This window comes from Pithys albifrons, chromosome 5 (genome assembly GCF_047495875.1).
Source record: "Pithys albifrons albifrons isolate INPA30051 chromosome 5, PitAlb_v1, whole genome shotgun sequence".
In the NCBI taxonomy this organism is placed as follows: domain Eukaryota; kingdom Metazoa; phylum Chordata; class Aves; order Passeriformes; family Thamnophilidae; genus Pithys; species Pithys albifrons.
This window is the reverse complement of record NC_092462.1, coordinates 2,236,606-2,259,624: the sequence shown is the minus strand read 5'-3', so window position 1 is coordinate 2,259,624 and position 23,019 is coordinate 2,236,606. Positions and strand designations below refer to the sequence as shown.

At 47.5% G+C, this 23,019-nt stretch overlaps 1 protein-coding gene across 37 annotated transcripts in view; it reads left to right on the top strand.

Annotated features, from left to right (window-relative positions):
- ANK2 (ankyrin 2) overlaps nucleotides 1–23,019 on the top strand; it is a 271,916-nt gene that overhangs the window by 123,076 nt on the left and 125,821 nt on the right. For 3 of the 37 annotated variants that reach the window (XM_071555409.1, XM_071555420.1, XM_071555421.1), the window contains exon 1: nucleotides 5,721–6,108. The exons of 33 other annotated variants lie outside the window; for them this stretch is intronic. In XM_071555409.1, the coding sequence (XP_071411510.1) occupies nucleotides 5,986–6,108 (123 nt within the window). In that variant the 5' untranslated portion in view covers nucleotides 5,721–5,985. Of the gene's footprint in view, nucleotides 1–5,714; nucleotides 6,109–23,019 lie in introns of those variants that run through there. One more of the 37 variants, XM_071555385.1, reaches the window with a different exon arrangement.

Sequence of the window (23,019 nt, the reverse complement as noted above, 5' to 3'; positions counted from 1 at the left end):
AGGTGAGTGCAGACCCCAACAAGCTCTTGGCTGGGGGGGACCCTCCCTGTGCTGTCAGCAGAGCAGGGACCAGGTGGACAAGCTGCACGTGCAGAAGGTGGGCCCTGCCCCTCCTCAGCAGGTCCAGCAGATGTCAGGGCAGGGATGAGGGAGCCTGAGGAACACCATGTGCACCTTGGGAATCAGCCCTGGCAGGTCTGCAGCACCTTCAGAATTATCCCGTGGCTCCTTCTTTGCTTTAACAGCTTCCCAAGATCAGAACACGATAATCAAAGATGAAAGCTGGTAGGGCAGGAAGGGAGAAAGATGAGAAGGCCCATTTCAGTGCTGGATGAAATGATCAAGGTCCTGTTCTGAAGTCCACTGAAATCAATAAAATGTCTGCTCTTGCCCTTAATGAGCTCTTGTGAGAGGCCCTGTTTGACTCAGTTAAATACCATGTGAGGTCAATATTGCCAGTCAATATGGAAACTCACATAAGTGGAGCAATACTGGGAGTTAATGCCACTTAGTGGGCACTGGAAAACCACAGGATGTGGGGGCTGTTGCCAGAAATACCCATCTCCAGTTTATTTAGGATTCTGATGAAACAGATGCTTCTTGAATTGCCAGCCTGGCCTCAGCTGGGATGTCTTTACCTCATAACTGGGGTATTTATTTGAACTGAAGCATCACTGTCTGAGGGGCCTTTCTCCATCCTGTTGTTGGTGTTTGGAAAGTTGTGGGCATGTGGGAAGACTTTCTTTCCCATGGCACAGCTTGGAAAACCTTATAAAGCTTATAAAGTCATGGATGGCCTTATACAAGCAGATGAGTATCTTCAGTAAGTCTCCCAAGATGAAGCATCTTCCTCTTTTTCCTGGGATAATTAAGAATTGCATTTACAGTTTGTCTGTTCCTGCACACCTTGGGGACAGAAACCTGCTGTGCAAGGGAGGGTGTGGTACTGAAGTCTTGCTGCATCTGCAGGATGGTTTTAGTGCTGACCACTGAGGTGTCACTGCTGTGATTTATATCCAGCAGAAAAGAAAGGGAACATGGGAAGACTGGGCTGATTTAGGTCTATCTGCACCTCAACTTCCCCCTTTTAGTTTCTTGGTTTGCATTGCTGCTTTCTAATTAGTAAAATAAATATACTCAAGGTACAAAGAAAAGCCAGAGCACAGTTTTATGTATTCTCTTCTCAGTTCCAGTTCAGTGACACTAATTTCCAGGCTCCAACTTTTGGGAACACGTTGTCCTCACATAAGAATGAGAGAGTGTAGAGCTCTTTTTTTTTAACCTTAGTATTTTTTCTCTTGGGAAATATAAAATAAAACCTACCCATTATTGGGTAGTCACTTCCAGGGTTATTGTACCTCTAGAATTAGGACAATTGCTACTGTGTGACTAATAAATAAGAGTATGGATTAAACAATGAGTGAGACAGGAGGCAATTTGTAACTGCAGCCTGTGCTTCCATTGTTGGCTTTGTGCTTTGACTTTCCACAAGGATTACTCTCCTTCTTTTCCAGGACTGTGTAATTCTGTAGCTACTGAAATGGCTGAATATGTTAAAAAGCACAATCCATCTGAATAATTCCAAATAGTTGAATTAAGTACTTTGTACCCTGCTCTGGCATTCCACATATTTTTGTGCCTATCAGAAATACCTGTTGGGTGTCACACACAAGTGTGGCTGTTCATCACTTTGGAGGGAGCCTCATTCCCCCCTGGAATTGTGATCTGCCTTCTCCAGAAGGGGTTTCCATAACAGGAGACAAAAAGCTGGACTGCCCAGCTTTAATCCTGGCCAAACTATTGCCTGGGACAGCCCTTTCTCCTTTTTATGTCTCTGAAACCAGTTTGGATTTCCAGGCTATTTCCTGAACGTGCAAGAGCTTTGAGCTGGAAAGAAGAGTCTCCTTTCTGGCTTCCAAGCATGAAGGGCTTTTCCCCCTCCATCCCTGCCTCCCTTTTTTTGTATCTTTGGGAAGAGATTGGAGAGTCACACTTCCTTGGCATGGTTTCCAGCCTTGGTTTTAACTTTGTTTTGCACTGTCCACTTGATTTATGTGAGCTGGACCCCTGTTAGTGGATACACCTCAGGGAAGACAATCCCTTGTTTACATCCTCTCCTCTTGTACTCAATTACTCCTGGTTTTCACCCAGTAGGTTTTTACAGACTGGAAGTGCTGATGAGCTGAGGAAAGGGTGTGTGTCTGCCAGTGCTGGTGCCAGCTGTGGCTGTGGCAGGGAGCTCTCTGTGCTGCAGGGGGAGGTCACACAGCAGCACCTGCAGGCTCAACCCTTCCCAGCCTTATTATCATTACCCTGAGCGGGAATTTGCTGCATCTCATGAGTTCTGCATTTCTGCCTTCAGGGCTGCTGGTGACACAGACTTTTGAGAGAAACCCCCCCTTTTTCTGGAGCTGTTCTCCTGTGTTGCTGTGCCCACTCTCCCACTCTGCTCCCACACACGGTTTGTGGCAGCACCGCTCTGTGTTCTGCCTCCCTCACGGAGCAGCCACACAATACATTTTCTGTGTTTAGGGGGAAAATGCTCAGGCTCCATTTTTCCTTGAAATTGTAATCTTCAGACTGCTGTCTGCAAAGGATTTCTTTTGTTAGGATCTAAATACACAATGACAAGCCCTTTTCTACTTTTTTTAGGAAAATCTGTCTTAAAACAGAACACTTCCTTTCTGCAGGGATGTAACTGTGCCAAACATTAAGTGATGCATACTTTGTTCTTCTCCCCAGACTGGATATGTTCTTTCCAAAATAATCTATTGGAATTCACCTTTTTTTTTTTTACATCACTCACTGAGGAATTATTTTTATATCTCTTTGAGGTCAAGCAGGAAATGTCTATTGGATATAACACTGAACTCACAGAGCTGACCTGCAGTTCTTCTTTACCAGAAATCTTACAAAGAGTATTTGCTCTTTCATTTTGTCTCACTTGGCACCAGTTGTTCAATTCCAGTGTCTGGTGGTTTTCTCTTGAGTAACCTGGGCTACAAAGTACATCAAGTCCTTTCTAAAGTGAGTTTTCTGAAAGAATAATTATTTGATCCTGAGCTGATGAGCCTGCACATGTCAATCATTAGAGGATAACCAATTGTTTAATAATCATGACTGCTGTAAACCCTCCTGTGTATCAAACCCTGCTGTGTGCACCTTGTATCAGGACTTAAGCATTTAGTCCCTTAAGGAGTCCTTGAACTGTGATTTGGGGAAATCCTAAGATGAGGATTTTTCAAGTGTGGTGACCTGTGATTTGGTCTTATTTTCATATTTCCTGTGTGAGATCCCACAAAAAGGTTGGGAAGGCATTAGGCAGGTTGAGTTCTAGACCACCAGCTGTTCATTTCTGGTTTCCAAGTGAGGCTCATGCAACCTTAAGAGAACAAGCCACACCACAGTCCTACTAAATATTCCAGTTTTCCCCTTTATTTTATTCCTATAACTGCCTGTGCTTATCTCACTTTGCTGGTGCTGGTGCTGCAGTTACTGCTTGTTTTATCCATTGGTGTAGTCTGGTTTCTCACAAATGGGAACAACTGGGAAGAATTCAGCCTGTACCTATGGAGGAGCCAGAGAAAGCTTGGCTGGCACTCCCTATCCTGCTTCTTCCCATGCCCCCTTCCAGTAGAGGATGCACTTTTAATGGAATGCACAGATCAGTGGTGCAAACACAAAGCAGATCCCTGTTTTGAAAATGCTTTTTAGTGTTCTGTAGTTTCCATATATATTCCCTTGTGAAGATTTGGTCTGTGAGGTTCCCAGAGTGAAACCCAACAGTACCAGCAGGAGTCATCAGTGAGGATTAATGGTGGTAGCAAATGGTCCTGGTCCATGTGAGCTGTGACACCACGTCCTGTGGGGACCACAGTGGTGGGAGGTGGGTTTTAGGGCTGGTCTGTGAGCTGCTGTCACATGAAGAGGTCCCAGCATGTCTGTCACTGGGCAATAGGTTTGGGGACAGAGTCTCTTTATAATGATAAACTGGGTGTGCTCAGTACCAGCAGTTGTAATTAATATTTATTCCCTTTGCTTTGCCTTCTTTTCCTTATGTTCCCATGCTATAAACACCACCAGCAGTCAAATAGGTTGCTAAGCAAGCCACAGAAAACACAGTTACAATTCAAAAGCAACAAAATGCAGCAAAGGTTGAGCTTTGTGTTAACACACCTGGAAAATTGGTGATCTGCTCTTCTGCCCTGTGTGCAGCAGTGATTTGCACCAAAGCTCTGGAACTGAGGAAAAAGGGAGGGGGGGAAACAGGAAAAAGTCAAGTTCTGCAACAAGGGAAGTGATGGAGTCACCACAGATTTGTGGAATGCTTTGGGTTGGAAGGGACCATCCAGTGCCACCCCCTGCCATGGGCAGGGACACCTTCCACCATATCCAAGGTTTCTCCAAGCCCTGTCCAACCTGGCCTTGGGCACTTCCAGGGATGGGGCAGCCCCAGCTGCTCTGGGCAGCCTCTCCCTGGAGGGATTTACAAGATGTGCAGCTGTGGCACTTGGGGACTCAGCTCAGTGGTGGTTCTGTGTTACACAGGAATCCAAGGGGCTCCCTTTAGGGCCCATCCAGGAAAGCTGGGTCTGAAGTCAAGGGATATATCGCAGAGGGAAACCTGTAAGGGACTTGTGGCTCTGGTTTGGTGGGTTTTGGTTCTGCTGTCAGTGAGGTCCCATGTCCCTGTGTCTCTGGGGTGGCCAAGCCAGGGGTGCAGACAGCTCTGCTCCCTCAGGACCTGCCTGGAGGAGGCCAGAGCAGTGGTGTTGGGGGGAGTGCAATGTGCTATCAGCTGCCTGCCAGTGACATGGCAAAGGCTCTTTTTACCTGCCCACAGCCTATTTTGGTGAATTAGTGCTTGATGATAATAGTGATAAGTTACCCAGCGGGGAGGGAGTAGAACTTTGATGTAGCAGGGGGATAAGCCATGAGGGAACAACAGACCCATCTGTCTCTGATATTAAGGCTAGAAATTAGTATCCCAAACCCAAATGATGTTTGGGAAGGGCGGGAGACTAAGTAACAACATATTGTTGCTGTCTCTCTTGATCTCTGTTGGTCCACAGCTATAGTTGTTCTCCATCTTTAACGCAGGCCTTTGTAAGTTGTCTTAGAAGCGGCTGAAAGCATCTTTGGGGGTTGAAGAATAACGAACAGCACCCTCGGTGGTGCTATTTTGTCTCGGGTGGAGTTGAGCCGAGCGGAGCCGGCCGAGCTGGTGCTTCCCCCTCCTCGCTGCGCTTTCGTGTCTCCTGATGCAGCTCACGTGGCTGCGGGAGGCACAATGAGGACCTGAGCGCTGCCAGCCCTTCCTTCCCAGCGGCTCTGCCAGGTGAGCGGGGGCTCTGCCAGCCCTGCCCCTCTCCCTGCTGCCTTCCTGCCCACCCAGCCCGTGAGGAGCAGCAGGCAGGAAGGCACAGCGCTCTCGGCAGCAGCAGCAGCAGCATCAAGTCACCAAGACTGCACCATTTTCTCCTCACCCTGCGTAAAGGCGATGTGAGAAGCTGACGGGAGCTGCGCCCTCCCCCAGCTGGTGATGCTGAAGCCGAGCCTTCCTCCCAGCCAGAAGACGCAGCCTCTCTGGAGGAATCCCGAAAGACCTTCCCACTCCGGTGATGGGTGTTTGAAAGCCGATTTTTCTTTTCCTGGGTTTTTTGCCTCCCCCTCCCCAGCTAAGAGTGACGCTCCCCTTCCCTCGCAGCCGAGCTGAGGGAAGGATTCCCAGGCTGCTCGGAGGTGATTCCAGCCGCTCCCTGCCCGCAGTGGGTGGCACTGGGCACACATTGCCCCCCTCGCTGCCCACCCATGGGTGCTGCAGAGCCTGGAGCGCAGCCCTGACCTTTCCTAGGGGGCCGGAGGAGGAGGAAGAGTGGATTACGGCGTGAAGTTCTGGCTCGCAGCCAGTGCCCTTGCGGGGAAAAATAAACCACCTGGCTCTCGGAGCGTGGCTTCCTTGGAGCTGCGCTTTGCCTCGCCAAAATGGCTCACGCAGCCGCTTCCATTAAAAAAGTTCGAGAGTCTGAACTCGAGGAGAGGGAGAGAAACCTTGAGAAGGAAAGGAAAAGGCAGCGGAAAATCTCTCGGGCTGATCGGAAACGCAAGGTATGAGGGGAAAAGCGGCTCCTTTCTCCTTTTCTCCCCCACCCGTCCTCCCTCTCTGCAGCGCTTCACAGGTGCTCATTGCCATGTGAAGTGCTCTCCCCTTCATTCTCCCAACCTTTCCCATCACATTCCGCTTTGGAATCCCTCCCCATCCATCCCTGCTGTGCCCTCAGTGGGCTCAGTCCCTCTGCAGTGACTCCAGCGCTGCCGGCCATGGCAGCCCCACAGCCAGGCAGGATCGCTGCCCGCAGAGATGGCACTGCCACCTCCCCTGCACCCCCAGCAGGGTGGCCCTGCCTGCCACCCCCAGCCAGGTGTCCCAGGTGTCCCAGTGCCCAGCTGAGCTCAGGGAGTTGGCACGGAGGGAGGTGGCCGTGCTTGGCAGCCTAAAGGTGCATTTCTCTCCTTCACCACGTCAGCATTTCCCCCCATCTCTCATTTCCAGTGCCCCCTGGCAGTGCCCCGTGTCGGGTGGAGCCCCCTGCAGCTTTTGGGTGGCACTGGGGGGCTCTGGCGCCGACACTCAGTGCCCTGACCCGCACACTGCAGGTGGATGTGCCGGGGCAGGGCCTGGCACGGGCTCTGCAATCTGTCGGCTTGGCACTCTCTGAGTCTCTCAAGGCATCTCTGTTTAGGTGGTGCAGATTTTGGGGAGGCTCCTTCTGATTTACGGTTCGCTGTTGTTTTCCTGCTGGGCTAGAAACAAGGAATGGCAACTCCCATTGCCATAGGGTAAATAAAAAATAAATAAATAAGAATTAAAAAATCAATAGAGATGATTTGTTTGCCAGATCCCTCTGTAGTTTCCAAGGGCACAAAAAATATACAATAGTGGAGGAAATACTAAAAAACTGGAGGGTCTGTCAAGCTTGTCTTTAGGACTGTGTTCTATTGGGAGTGCCTGTGTTAATGCCTCCTCATTGCTGTTCCTTTCCTCCCATCTCTGGAATCTCTGTCTTGTCATATGCATTTACTCATTCCCTGACACCATGTTTTTATCCATTCCTGAGGAATTTCTCTGGAGAGAATAATATCAAAAGACATAATCTTTTTTTTCTTCTTCCCCCTTATTCTGCTCCATTGCATGTAAATACAGATCTCTGTAAAAAGAAAAGCACAGAATCCAGCCATGTAACATTTGAATTTACAGATCCTTTTGGCAGATCTCTAGGATTCAGAAGCCATCTGCTCCCTTGACATACCTGGAAATTTGGAATTCTTTTGACAGTCGATTTTATGGATTTTTATATTTTGAACTGCACAGTTTGTGTAAAATGACTGAGGCCTTTTGATGCCTTTGGGTGTGATCTCAGTGACTTTCCAAAGGCTCGCTTTGCAGAGTTCATTAAGTCACATCCAAATTCTCTTTCCCAAAGCAGGAATGTCATTTCCAATGTATGCAGTGCCTGGATGTTGGGCAGAGCTGCTGGGGCAGATTGTGATTATTCTCCTAATCCCTTAAATGGGACACTGCAGCAGAAGGGAGTTTTTGTGATTACATTTTTGGTTGTGGAATCCTCTGCAAAACAGCCTTTTTAAAAAAGATGCATTTCATGTGTGGATGTCCTTGCTGGAAGGGCTTTTTCCACGTTTGCCCAGCACCCACCTCAGTTACTTCATCACAGTGTTTTTCCTGATTTTCACCAGTCCTATTTCAGCACCGTGTTTGATTCCTGTGCCTCCTTGACTACTTTAATTAAAGCTGGATGGAATTAATGCTGCCCTTCTGCTCTCTGTGTTTCAGAGAGCTCCTATCCCTGACTGCAGGCAGCAGGCTGGGGCCACATCCTTGTCAGTAATCATGTGGTGCTGCTGCAGGCTCCTAATCAGATTGTCAGATCCGGGGATCTCCATGGCTTGGGAAACATGGAGAACAACTCAACATTGTGTGTGTTTCTTCCTTGTTGATATTCAGCCCTGCTCCTGGCTCCCTCCTACTGCGGCTGTACCTTCTGTTACATAAACAAGGGCCTGGCTGCACCCTGAACTCGCCTTCCCACGGCTGGGGGTGGCTGGGGAGGGGCTTTTCCCTCCTGCTCCTGCTGCAGGAGAGGCACAGCAGCAGCACAGGGGTGTGTGTTTGTGTCTGGGTGTGGACGTGCTGCTGCTGGGCACAGCAGAGCAGACAGGGATGTGTGTGCACACCCATCATTTATACACAGGATAACCCAAATGCAGGATAGATATTGTATATAGTATAACATTTTTAGTCATTCATCAATCTAAGTGAGAGATATATCTGTGAGATAAATACCCTTACAAATATGTCACAAGTTCCTGAAGAACAACCAGTTGTTCTACTGTGAAATGGGATTATCTCCTGGTAGGTGCAGAGCCCTCCCAGATTTTGTTGCCTTCCTTGGAAAACAGAGCCCAGGACCAAGTTGTAGGTGCAGGTTCATGAGAGGCAAAATGCAAATGGATATTTTTAGTTTGCTCTCAACACTTGAACTCTTTCTGCAGGGGGGGAATATGGTCCTGACTTTGTGATTTGTTTGAAAGCTCTGGCATTGCAGTGAATGGATTTTCAGAGCAAGGGAGGTGCATTTTGTTTGTGAGAGTGGGAATATGTCAGGTGTTGTGGAGTGTCTCTTCAAATCCTCATTTGGACACGTGCCATGCACCAGTACGTGCTGTGTGCATGAAATGCTGCTTTGGCCTTGGGATGGAAACTCCTTCCGTGTCCCTGGAACATCCTGATTATGCAAAAGAGGATCATCAAGGGCCATGGATTTAGGTTTCCACTCTGCCAGGGTGTTTGGGCACCCATTGCCACCATCCCATGGTTCCCTGAGCTCCCAGGGATGCTGCAGGGTGTGGGCTCTTTGTGGCTCTGCCTCTTCTCCAGAGTGTTTTCCTTCCTGGTGTTTTGCAGCGGGATCATCACCTGTCCTGGCAGCGGCACCACAAACCGTGGCTGCAGCTCCTGTGCTGCTTGGGCAGGACCAGAATGTTCCTAAATGCCATCCCTGCTGCCTGGTGCAGCTCCCTGGTCATCAGCAGGGCTGGGAACAGACCCTGCACCAGCAGCAATCTGGCTCTGATGATCTCTTTGCCATCCTTGATAGTTCCTTGTGGATGAACAGAATTATTGCACACCCAAAAACCGAGAGGAGGAGTTTGCAGGCTGAAGACCTTCCTTTTGAGATTGTCAGCTGACAAGAGGCAGCTCTGCTCACTTTGCATCCAAAGGGGGAGTTTTCCCTTTCCTGCAGGAAATCTTTCCTTGCAATGTGGGAAGATGGGCTGATGCAAACACGTGTGTGTAAACAAAAAGTCCCCCAACCATCTGAATAGTTCCATGGATACCAAATGTACCAAGAGCATGAACAGCCAGGTGCAAACAGAGGCACTGAGCAGTTAAATATGTAAATTTGAGTGACCTTTAGGCATGATTAATGCCATTGTACCTAAATGCAGCATAGGTAAGGCCCAGCTCCACTTGCTCTTGGTGTCCTTTTGGAGCTGAGTGTGGCTCATCCTTTGCAGAGGGAGGAGAGGGGACTGGTGTGATTTCCCGAGGGTCATTCCCTGAGTCAGCAGCAGGGCTGGAATTACAGCCTGGGAATGCAGCTGCCTCGCCCCTGGCTCTGTGTAACACTCACTTGCTTGGCCCTGTCCAAAGTACTTCTCCAAGCAGACAGAGCTTCCTCTCTCTGCTTGTGACAAGTGTTGGAAAGACTTTAGAAAACCCACATCAAATAAAATCCCAAAGAAAAAAAAGCTGTTATAAAAATGGATTTTGCTGCCAAGGAAAACTGTCTTTTGAGTGTTGCTGATCTGGGAAGCTGATGGTTGTTACCTTTTTACCATCAGTGATGAGGACAGAGTTTGAGCTCTGGTCTCTACTAGGAGTGAGTATTTATTTAGTATTTTAAAGCAGTGAGGAAGGAGGATGTGGAGGAATTGATGAGTTTGGGCAAGCTGGAAAAAGGCATCCCAAGGAGGAGGAGGTCACATGGAACCACAGCTCTTCCCTCTTGGTCCCTGCTGTGTTAGTTCATGGATGCCAAACTGTCTCACCTGGTGTGAGCCTGCAGGATCACCACAGGGTTTATGTGGGGCTGAGGGAGGCACAGCAGTTCTCTCACTGTTTGACCCGTGTGTGTTGAAGCTTTCAGGGGTCACTGCAGCTTTAACCCACAGCTCTTTCTTTAGCTCTGAGAGCATCTGAGCCATTCAGGGTTGTGTTCGTTGCCTTGGCAAACCTCCCTGTGATTCACTGGGATTTCTGGGTGTTTCAAACGTCTCTCCAGCCACGAAAGAAAAGTCCTTTTGGTGTTTTGGAACGGAGTGTTTGTGTAGGAGGTGCCTATTCCTGATGCCCTTTGAGCATTTACCTCCCGTATCTCAAACTGGTGTTTCGCTCATGTGGGTATTTCTGGGCATGGAAAGGATATCCTGCTGTTTGCTCCTGAAATGGAGCTTCTTCAGATGACTCTGCATTTCAGGATGGAGTGGGACTTGCTGCCTCATTTTATCCATGCCCTGTGTGAGGGGTGATGTGCCTGGGAACAAACACAACGTTCTGGAATGCAACAAGCCAGGGATTGTAGTAAAGAATTTATTGTAGTAAAGATTGATGACCTCCAATTCCCTTCCTTCTGATGGGAAAGGAGCAATTTTCCACTATTAGTTTGAATTTGCTTACCTTGATCTTGTTGTCTAATCATACTGTGATTTATATGTGGTATTTAAGTTTAATTGCCTTGGTAATTTTTGAAGGACAAGATTTATTCAGTCTGAATAAATCACATGTGGGCAGTATTTCAAAACACAGATGGCTCTCCTCAGTGTGGTTTGGGGTTTGAGGGTGAATATGCCTCTTCATGGGTTTAAACTGAATTATTCCATTTCTGGAATACTGGAGAAAATGCTGACAGGGTCTCCCAGCTCCACTGTGTGAGATTGAGGAGCAGGAAACTCTGTCCCTGGAATGCCCAATCCCTTTGCAAGGCAAAGCTTGCTTGGTACAATCCACTGTAATGCTGTGCCCTTTGGATTTTATGCCTGGATTGACTCATTGTGTGATTCTTTCCACAAAGTGTCCAAAATGCCAAAGTTTCCATCTCTCACTCTTGTCTAATTGAGTAAAAAGAACTTTAAAAAGAGCAGCCATGGGAGAGGAGAAATGTCAGCACCTGCCTAGGGTGACTGTCCACCTCTCCTGTCCCTGCAAATTTACCTTATCAGGATCCATGAATGAGGAAAAGAATTGAGAGTTCATTTACCCATTGAAGGAGATTATCCCTGATAAACTTTTGTGGCTTTTGGGATGGTTTTGTTTACCTCCTCCTAAAGTGTTTTATGTCCTTCAGATTCCTGCCCCACTGGAGGAATTCTTAGGTGATGTTTGGGCAGCTTTGTGTTAAGCAATTAAAAACCCCACTTAATGTAGATGTCAGATGTTAACTGGGGAATGTCAAGCTTTTAGCAATCTGCCTTGTGTGATCCAGTCCCTCAGGCTCTTCCATGGAACTCCTGGGGAAAGGTTGGCACTGCAGCAGCCCTGCCATGTGAGCCCTGAGGGTTCACAGTTTAATGGTGAAACCTGGAGCCGTGCCCTGGGGTTTGTGTCTGCCAACATGCAGGGCATCCAGAGTGGGAACAGCCAGTGTGTCCCCAGGGGCAGCAGGAGCATTGCCATTCACCCCCTGGGATGGTGCATGTCCTGCAGCTGCAGTCCCAGGGCACTCCCACACCTTTAGTGACTCCACTGTCTGCTCACAAAGTGGGGTTTGTGTTACTTTTTGGGAATGTAATTCCTGTTCCCTGCACTAATCCCAGGCAATTCCTTTTGTGGCTGTGGCACTGGTAGTTCTGTTGGAATGTCTGATGAGCTCCTTTGTACTTAACCACATCTTGATGTCTGTGCCTGTTGACAACCTGTTAGTAATCATGTGGGTTTGGTTTTCTTCCTGTTCAGTCCATGGAGCTGTCCAGGAAGGAGCAGATATTCCCCACTCTTCCACAATTATACACAATTATATTACTGAAATCTGACCAATAAATGAAGTTTGGATGGTTCACAATCAGCCCTGCACCAGGTGCTGACATGTTGGACTGTTCAAAGGTTTGCCCTTGATAATTTTTTATAAAATACCCAAATGTTGTAGGTAGATTTAGTGTTTTGTTTGTAGCTTTGCAGTCTGAGCACTCTGTGCTGAGACCTTCCCACACAGGGATCAATATGGATTCATTGGTAGCTGCCCTTTTACAGGCAACTGCAAACAAAGGCTGCAATTAAAAAAATGCCTGTAATTGCCATCAATTTGTTGATGCCAAAAAGGAATTTAGCATGTTGACCTCTCCAAAATCTTGCAGGTTTATTAGTTCCTTCAGGCTTCAAAAAGAGATGTTTTTAAGGGAACTGAGTCTGGGTATATTTGAGAGTGAACTTTTGGGAACCCTCCTATTTAAGGTCAGCTGTTTGTCCTGCAGCAAAGTCCTGATGGAGAGAGAGAGGATAAGAATGAACAGCAAGAGAAAGGGGAGGGAAATAACACCAGATTTAAGAAGTTATCCTGTTTTCATGTGCTCTGAAACAGTCCAGTGAGACTAATTGCCTGGATCAGGTCAGGAAAACTGCCAGTGTTTCCTGTTTAGAGAAGTGATGCTGTTCTTGTCTGTGACCTGAGGAAAGGTGTGGGATCCTTTTTGCCTCCCAGTTCAGCCCTTCTCTTCATTCCTGCCTGTAGCACACAGGCAGCACTGAGGAGTGTTGTTCCCCCAGAATGGTGCACCTCTCATTCCCCCAGGCTGGGAGAAAATGATTTCACCCATCCAGCCATAATTACAAGCCTTTCCAGGCTGGTTCAGGTTGAATAATTTAAGCTCAGCTTTAATTATTTACTAACTGTGGCCTGTGCTGTGCCAGGCTGTGTGACAGGGACATGTCACTGCTCAGAGCCAGTGAAGGTGCCACAGGAGAGTGGAGCAGACACAAGTTTGTGCCTCACTGCTCACACCAGGGTTTCTGGGCAGTGCCTGCACCCACCTCAGCCTCCCTGCTGCTCCTCTGCTTCATTTCTTTTGAAGGAAGGAGGAGAGGAACCTCATGGCCCATGTTGGTGATGTCTCACTGCTGGGGCAGGGAGAGGCAGCGACTGAGATTTCCCAGTTATGCTCAGCAAGCGTTTTCTTTCTGGTTTTGCTGATGAATGTGGTGCTGGACATCAGAGCAGCCTGGGGGAAAGGAATCTTTGCAGTCATCCACATTTCCAGGCCAGGGAGACTCAATTCCACTTAATTGCAACAGCCTAAGTTAGCTCTGAGCTCACACAATCCCAGACTATTCTGGGTTGGAAGGGACCCACAAGGATCATCGAGTCCAACTCTTCAGTCAGTGGCCCACACAGGGGATTGAACCCATGACCTTGGCATTGTTACAACCAAGTTTGAACCAACTGAGTCACTGCTTTGGGCTCTCCACAGATTGAATGTTATCCTTGTTTAGTTCCTGTTGGAAATCACAGACTCACAGGATGGTTTGGGGTGGAAAGGACCTTAAAGCTCATCCAGTTCCCACCCCTGCCCTGGCAGGGACACCTTCCCCTATCCCAGGTTGCTCCATGGGATGGACATGGGATGGCCTTGGACACTTCAGGGATGGGGCAGCCACAGGTCCTCTGGGAAACCCATCCCCATCCTCACATTGAAGAATCTCTTCCCAATATCCCACCTAACCCTGCAGTGTGAAGCGGTTACCCCTTCTTGCTGAAATAATGAAATAACATTCTTGCACCAAATAAAAGCTCAAAACTTTATGTAACTTTATGTAACAGCCTTTTTCCAAATGGTGCCTGTTTCTCTTTGCATTTCTTGTGGAAAAGATGCATTTCCAATGTGTTTTGGCAGAGTGACATGACTTTGCAGGAGGAATTGAGAGGAATTTAAGATGCTGCTGTGAGCCTTGCACTGCCATGCCAGGCTGTGGGCAGGGCAGGGTGGCTTTCATGGATTCCTCCTGCAAAATGGCATTTGCTGGAGAAAAAAAGGAGATATTTGGAATGGTCAGTGGCCCTGAGAACTGCTGCATCCCAGCAATATTTCCCTGAAGGAAAGCACAGGGACTCCATAGCAACTGGATGCGGCGTTGTCTCAGAGGTACCTACACCACTCAGCCCCTCCTTTGGTAATAATTTATTTACCTCCTCCTTTCCTGGGATACAGGCACCAGGAAGGTGCTTTTGGAGAGCTGGGTCCCTCCAGTGGTGCAGGGCATTATCCTGCTGAATGCTGAGGCCCTGGAAAAGCTTTCCCAAAGCAGTGAAATCAGGAATAATTAATGTCTGTGCCCAGAGCCAGCTCTGCATTGCAGCAGCAGCAATCCCAGGCTGGAGGCAGGACGTGCCTGGCTGCCATCCCTGGGCTTCCAAGGAGGCCTGGCACTCACCCTGAGACGTGGTGGTGCCCCTGTGGGTGGCACTGACTCCGTTTGGTTTGGGATCTGGAGGTGCCCCCGTGGGTGGCACTGACTCTGGTTTGGGATCTGGTGGTGCCCCTGTGGGTGGCACTGACTCTGGTTTGGGATCTGGTGGTGCCCCTGTGGGTGGCACTGCCCCTGTTTGGTTTGGGATCTGGAGGTGTCCCTGTGGGTGGCACTGCCCCTGTTTGGTTTGGGATCTGGTGGTGCCCCTGTGGGTGGCGCTGCCCCTGTTTGGTTTGGGATCTGGTGGTGCCCCGGTGGGTGGCACTGACTCTGGTTTGGGATCTGGTGGTGCCCCTGTGGGTGGCACTGCCCCTGTTTGGTTTGGGATCTGGTGGTGCCCCTGTGGGTGGCACTGCCCCTGTTTGGTTTGGGATCTGGTGGTGCCCCTGTGGGTGGCACTGCCCCTGTTTGGTTTGGGATCTGGTGGTGCCCCTGTGGGTGGCACTGCCCCTGTTTGGTTTGGTTTGGGATCTGGTGGTGCCCCTGTGGGTGGCACTGACTCTGGTTTGGGATCTGGTGGTGCCCCTGTGGGTGGCGCTGCCCCTGTTTGGTTTGGGATCTGGTGGTGCCCCTGTGGGTGGCACTGCCCCTGTTTGGTTTGGGATCTGGTGGTGCCCCTGTGGGTGGCACTGACTCTGGTTTGGGATCTGGTGGTGCCCTGTGGGTGGCACTGCCCCTGTTTGGTTTGGGATCTGGTGGTGCCCCTGTGGGTGGCACTGCCCCTGTTTGGTTTGGGATCTGGAGGTGCCCCTGTGGGTGGCACTGACCCTGTTTTGTTTGGTTTGGGATCTGGTGGTGCCCTGTGGGTGGCACTGCCCCTGTTTGGTTTGGGATCTGGTGGTGCCCCTGTGGGTGGCACTGCCCCTGTTTGGTTTGGGATCTGGTGGTGCCCCTGTGGGTGGCACTGACTCCATTTGGTTTGGGATCTGGAGGTGTCCCCATGCCTGTGGAAATGCATGAAAACAGGGGAATGAAGGGAATTCTCTGGGGGCAGCTTGGGAAGAGCCCAGGTTTGCTGCAGCTGATTAATTTACAGGGAGTAAAAGTGGTTAATGAACGTCAGTTTTCCCTTTGTTTTGGTTCTGCCCCTTTCTAAGTCACCTGGCTGGATTTAGCAGCTCATATTGCTTTATTTTAAGCAATAAACCTTCACTGTTTTATATTCTCTATGTAGTTGTACTAATGATTATTGGCCCACAAGCCTGGAATACAGGAAGGGATGTTGGATCCTGGAATACAGGAAGGGATGTTGGATCCTGGAATACAGGAAGGGATGTTCGATTCTGGAATACAGGAAGGGGTGTTGGATCCTGGAATGCAGGAAGGGGTGTTGGATCCTGGAATGCAGGAAGGAGTGTTGGATCCTGGAATAGAGGAAGAGGTGTTGGATCCTGGAATAGAGGAAGGGATGCTGGATCCTGGAATAGAGGAAGGGGTGTTGGATCCTGGAATACAGGAAGGGGTGTTGGATCCTGGAATACAGGAAGGGGTGTTGGATCCTGGAATAGAGGAAGGAGTATTGGATCCTGGAATAGAGGAAGGGGTGTTGGATCCTGGAATGCAGGAAAGGGTGTTGGATCCTGGAAGAGAGGAAGGGATATTGGATCCTTTTTTAACCAACTTCATTATGAAAAATTAATGTTACAAAACCAGAAAGCTCAAGAGGAACCCCATTCCTTCTGGGAAAGGTGTTTGAGATGGACAAGGATAGTTGGCAGCTGTAATTAAAGGTTGTAAAAGAACACTTGGGTTTATAACAGTTTATATTATAATCTGAACTCATTGAAATCCCTGAATGATTTGCTAATGATTCCCAGAGATTTAGGATTTTTTCCACATGATTTCAGGCAGGAGATAATTCACCTCCTCTTGCATGACCATCTTAGTGCTTTATGTTTTCCAATGCAGTTTTTGCCCATGTGTCCAGTGCCTGTGAGATTATTTAGGGTGGAAAAGAATGTCATGCAAATGTCCCTCTAGTTCCAAAATGTTCTTTGCACGAGTCTCATGTTCTGTGGCCATTCATGTTGTTGGCACAAGGAGAGCTTTGGTGTTCTGAACTATTTATAAATTTAATACCTTTCTAAAAATAATGATTCAAATAATTAGAGAAGCTGAAAGAGGTGGAAAATCACCAGTGGAATCGGAGGGGAAACTTGATACAAAATACAGATTCAAGTGGGAATTGTGGTCAGGCTGATGGAGACCTGAGGGTTGGGGCTTTGTCAGTGATCTGCATCTTCTCAGGCTGAAATACTTAAATCTGCCATTTCACTGTTGAATGAAATTATCCCACCAGTGATTTACAGCCATTTACATCTCAAATAAAGAACATATTTTAAAAGGTCACCTGGATTGGGCTCCTGAAGGTACAAGTCTCCTAGGAAAGAGAAAGTGCAGTGTTCCACTAACAGGGAGTTGTTTCCAGTGAGATGGGAATCTGGGTGGCTCTTCTCCATTTATTTTAATTCTTTATTTACTCTAGTGCAGATTTAGAGGCAGTTCAGCAGCACCTTTACTGTTGGTGAGCACTTGAATAAAGAAGCCTGAGGGAATTCCCTGCTCAGGCTGGTTGTGGGAGGAAATGGAAGGAAGGACAGCAGGTGGTGGGGATCTATTTCTGACCCTGCCTATGACCTAATTGGGCAGATAGGAATTTGTTGTTGCATGTCATTGGAGTTTTCTGTGTCTATCCCAGTTGGTTGTTCCTCCACAGTTGGGGGGCTTTGTTGGGAATGGTCATGGCTGAGGGTTCCTCAGTTCTTGGGGGCCCTGCAGGATATACAGGATCATTCCTCAACACAATTTATTTGGTAATAGTCAAATATTCCAGTTATAATATAACATAAAATTTCAAATGCTGCAGCGCTTTCCTTGCCATAAAAATCTTTGACTTTAAAAGAAAAAAACAGGCTTTGTGTGAGGTTATTTAGTAAATTTTTCTGTTTATTGCTGGCAGTGAACCTGTGGGTTTGTGCATGTTTGGGGGTTTGCTGGTTTAATTATTTAAATTGACCTTAATAGAGTTTCCTGACTCTTCATTTGGTTCTGTTGTCATTATGCTTTTCCTGAAATGCCACCCTTGGGTGTTGAGTGGATCCAGTTTTTGTGTGGATCCTTCAGGAACAAGAGGCTGAGTGTTCCTTTAGGGCTTCCAGAGAGGGCAATGCCTGTTTGTCCCTAATTATTGGGATCTTTAGAGGTGTCACACAGAAAAGGAGTCCCCTGTGTTTGCAGTACCATTAAATTTGGGGTTGTGCTGCTGCCTGAGGGCAGTTTCTGTGTCAGTTCCACCCTTTGGGTGCTCCTGAGAACTGCAGAGAACTTGCAAGTTTGTCCTTTTATTAGTTCACAATTTTGTGGGCTTGGCTTTCAGCAGGTTGGTCTTTGGTATTTTTTTTTTAATAAAAGGCATTGTCCTGTTCTATTCTTCCTGAATCTGCTGATGTGTTATCTACAAAACTAATATTTCTCCAATTATCTCTTTCTTATGTGTTTATTTCCCCTAAGAAAACTCAATGTTAAGCCTTGGTGGTTTGGCCTCTTGTTTGACAGCCACAGGATGTGCCCCATCAGTTGTGAGGCAGCTGAGCAAAGTTTTACAGCATTTTTGGGGTTTATCTGGAAATAAACTCCTCAGCTTTGTCATCAGGCCTTCTTTGGCTCTCTTTAATTACAGATGCTGCTGGTTTGAGTAGCCCTGAGAGACCACAGTGCCCAAACTCTGCTTTGCCTCCTGGCAGTTGTTCCTGATCTCCCAAACTCTAATTTATACCTAGTTCACAATTCCCCCAGGAAGGCTTTGGCCAGAGCTGTTGTGCTCCTCACTGTGCTTTTATTCACTGCATGGAAGTGGTTTGTTTTCCCCCGGGTGACCAAGTCCTGACTGGCTGATCAACGATGTGAAGATGCATTTTCAGCACTCAGAATATCCATTTGGAAGGTGTGTGTGATGCAATAATGAGAGTTCAGCCCCTTGCTCTGCAGACTTTGCTTTTCATGCTGCTCTGGCTGATTTATGTCACCCTTTCAGTGCCACTGATATTCCCTTTATTATTCCCAATTAACTAAAACAAACAGCTTAATATTCAAGATATAGAAGTGTTTTCTTATGCAGATTAACAGCAACTCTTGTTTCTAAGAGGGGTATTTAGTGGGCCCTGAGATAACAAACAGGACAAAATAAAAGGGAAAGGGAGCAAATGAACTCTGGGTTTTCACTTCAGAACCTGTGATGTACCATTTTGGATTAATTACCATTAATGGTGTACCATTGCCACTAATACACCATTAATTACCATTAATGGTGTACCATTGCCACTAATACACCATTCATTACCATTAATGGTGTACCATTGCCACTAATACACCATTAATTACCATTAATGGTGTACCATTGCCACTAATACACCATTAATTACCATTAATAGTGTACCAGTACCACTAATACACCATTAATTGCCATTAATAGTGTACCATTGCCACTAATACACCATTAATTACCATTAATAGTGTACCTTTACCACTAATACACCATTAATTACCATTAATAGTGTACCATTGCCACTAATACACCATTAATTACCATTAATGGTGTACCATCACCACTAATACACCATTAATTACCATTAATAGTGTACCTTTACCACTAATACACCATTAATTACCATTAATAGTGTACCATTGCCACTAATACACCATTAATTACCATTAATGGTGTACCATCACCACTAATACACCATTAATTACCATTAATAGTGTACCTTTACCACTAATACACCATTAATTACCATTAATAGTGTACCATTGCCACTAATACACCATTAATTACCATTAATGGTGTACCAGTACCACTAATACAATGGGAAAAGAAAAGCCAGAATCAGGGTACAATTAACCAAAATTTCACCATTCTTTGAGGCTCCTTTAATATATATATATATATATATATATATATATATATATATATATATGTATGAAATATATATTCCCTCCCAACAGATTTTATATAAAAATAAGCAATTTTTGCCTTTGAAAGTTGTACCAAATTTATAAGGGATCAAACAGAAGCAAGAACTTCAGAAACTTGGGTATTCCAGCAACAAGGATTTAGGAGATTTGGGATTCTTGGAGTCACCAGGGAGCTCCTGCTGGTGTGTCCAAAGGGAAGATGGGATGGTGAGCTTGGAGAAGAGCATTGAGGCCTTACTTGCTATTCCAATTTATTTTTTTTTATTTATTTATACCTATGTTGGCACGGGTGGGTCTAAACTTCACCTTACCCATAAAAGTGTTGTGGGAAATGACTCTTTGGGAAAAGATTTGACAACAATAACTTTGAGTGTTCTTGTCACTATGAACTGAGTTGTCTTGACGGTTGGAACTCTTTCTCTCTTTCTTCATCTTTTCCCTTCTGTGTTTATTTTTCAGCACTAAGTGCAATTACAGGGGCTCCTGAGTTGTTATTTTAGCTGCAGTAGAGCATCAATGAAACATCTCTGGCCAAGCTGAGCTTTCATAGTAACGGCAGAGAAGGATCCAGAAGCATTTTTGTGCAAACAGCTTTGGCTGGTGCCTACCTGGAGGTGTGTGACTGTCTCTGGTCCTGGCTCAGGAATTCCTGGAGTGTGGAATGGGATCCCATAAAATGAAATCTGTGTGGAGACCAACTTACAGCTTTGCTTTCTCTGCGTCTCACGTGGAGTCCTTGAGGTCTGGGTGGGACGTTGCAAACCAGTGGGTTTGAGCCACACTGGGGTTATTTTGGTGAACAGGAGTGGCAAACTCGGAGTATTTAACCCCGGTGCCATTTGCTACCTTTGGGAAAGATGCAATTCCCAGGAGTCTCTGTGGGCTTGCCTGGGGTTGAGCTGGCAGAGTGCCACAGAGAGAAAAGGAAAAAGGAGGGAGAGGAAAAAACCCCAAACCTGAAGTAGCAAACTTCTTATATTAAACAAAAGAAAAACAGTTAAAAACAGAATATGATGTAATACGTATATATACAAATGTGAGAAAAAAAATGGAATAACAACAATAACTACCGAGTCACCCAACCAAATAATACAGATTCCAACCACCCAAACCTCCCAAAAACTCTTCCAGAGAAAACTCCCAGCAAGAGAGGAGAAAACTGAACAAGAAAATGTTCCCCTCCCTGGATAACAGAGCGGGGATGGCAGCAAGGCCTGATCAGGGCAGGGCAGGGCAGGGCAGGACAGGGCAGGGCAGGGCAGGGCAGGGCAGGGCAGGGCGTCTTTACAGGGCTGAGGCAAACCCAAAAGAGAAAGAAGCTCCTCCTCTCTCTCTCTCTCTTTATACCTCTTGGCACTTCTTGATGATGTCAGATGATATGAAATCCCTCCTTGGTTGCTTAAGTCAGGTGATGAAAGCAGAATGTTTCCTGTTTGGGGGACAAGAGGGACCCTTTCTAACATTAATACAAGACACTCTGTGTCTGACAGGCCATGAACGTGTTTACTTGCTGAGTAATTGGAGCCCTTTGGGCAAACAACATCACCATTGTTGGAAGGCTCTGGCAGGGAGAGTTCCCCCAGTGCTTTCCCTCTGCTGGCTGCACAGATTGCTGCTTTCTGCAGGAATTATTTCCCAGGAATGTGTGTTACCCACCCTTTCCCTCGTCCCACTGCTGTTTTCCAGTGAGTTCATTCCACCTTAAACAGCTTGTTCTGTGCAGGAATTTGCAGTTCCAGTGCTGGGACTTTGGTTGAGTCAAGCATTTGGTGGGATTCCTTTTTTGCTTCCTTTTATTTTTTTAACTACCTGGAGGAGCTGTGGGAGTGTGGACACCCCTTCCCTCTGCCACAGGGGAACACCTTGGGAGAGCTGAGGGAAATCAGTGTCAGGTCAGTCTGAAACATTTGCCAATCGTTGGGAAAAAGGGGAAAAAAGCTAAAAATGGCAATGAACTGAAGTGTTTTGTGCATGTGTGTGTTGGGCATTTCTCCGTGCTGGTTCCACAGGCACTGAGTGATCCCAACCCACCAGGGAGGGAATGACAGAGCCAGTTTAAATAATTAACACCAGAGAGAGCCCTGTGCCCATCAATAATCGTTGCCAGGGGGCTGGGGAGGGCTCAGCCTGCTGGCTCTGCACTGGTGCTGCTGGGCAGGGGAACTGGGGGCAGCTCAATAGGCTGCCCTGGGCACCTCCCTGCTGACTGTGTGGCTGTGTTGAAACCCAGAGAGGAAAATGTTGGGGAGCTGGTGCAATGTTCTGAGAATCTCTCTGTTTCTGAGGAATTTCAGGCTTAAATTTTCAACCCAATACACACCCTGCTCCCCTTGGGGGTTTGCTGAGCATTGTGGTGTGTTCTGCAGGACTCTGGTACCTGTGGTGTGTCCCCATGGCCACCTCCAGCTGGTGCTGGATTGGGAAACTGCTGATTAGTTCTTAATTCTTTTTGCTTTGGAGTTTTTCAATTCTGCAGTGAGCCTCTCCTAGGATAATGAGTGGATTCCAACATGCAGTCCTCAGAATTATTTTTGTCCTGATAACTAATTCCAGCCTAGAGGGAATATCTGTATTTTCAGGTTTGATGGGAGTTTTCCTTGTTGCTTTTGTTTTGGTTTTTTAATTACTATTCCAGTTAAAAAAATAAGACCAACCCTAAACCAAACCAACAATAAAACCCCAAAACAAGATCAAACATGGCACAGACAAGAGTAAAAGTGATCTAGCATCAGATTTTGTCCTTTTTGGACACATTTGAGCTCATCTGAACTCATACCCCAGGGACATATCAATCCAAACCCAGCTCATCACAGTTACCAGCTCCATGAACATGAACCACCGTGTGAATCCCAGGGATGAAATCTGTGCTCATCCATTTTCCTGTGCTTTGTGAGTAACCAGGAGATGGAATTAATGATATTTTGGCTTTAGGAGCTCTGCAGGCATTATCAACATCCTGAAACGCTTCGTGTAAACCCGGCAGGGAAAAAAATCAAAGGCATGCACTGGGTAACTCAATAAGCTGGGAGTGCAGAGCATTCCAGGCAGTGGGACTTTAACTTTCCGTGCTGGAGAGCCGTGCCCAGCCCACCCCACGCCATGGCCATGCATAGCTGGCCTGGGAGGTGTAAAAATAGCCAGGCAGAGCCCGGATCGGGAATGGTCCCCGAGCGCCGCCCGCAGTTGCTGCGGCTTCGGGTTCTCCCTGGCTCGGGGACCCTCCTCCTGGGACCCTCCTCCTGGGACCCTCCTCCTGGGACTCTCCTCCGGGGACCCTCCTCCTGGGACCCTCCTCCTGGGACTCTCCTCCTGGGACCCTCCTCCTGGGACTCTCCTCCTGGGACTCTCCTCCTGGGACCCTCCTCCTGGGACTCTCCTCCTGAGACCCTCCTCCTGGGACCCTCCTGGCACCCCCCTCCTGGAATCCTGCTCCTGGGATCCTCCTGGGACCCCCCTCCTGGAATCCTGCTCCTGGGATCGTCCTGGGACTCTCCTCCTGGGATCCCGCT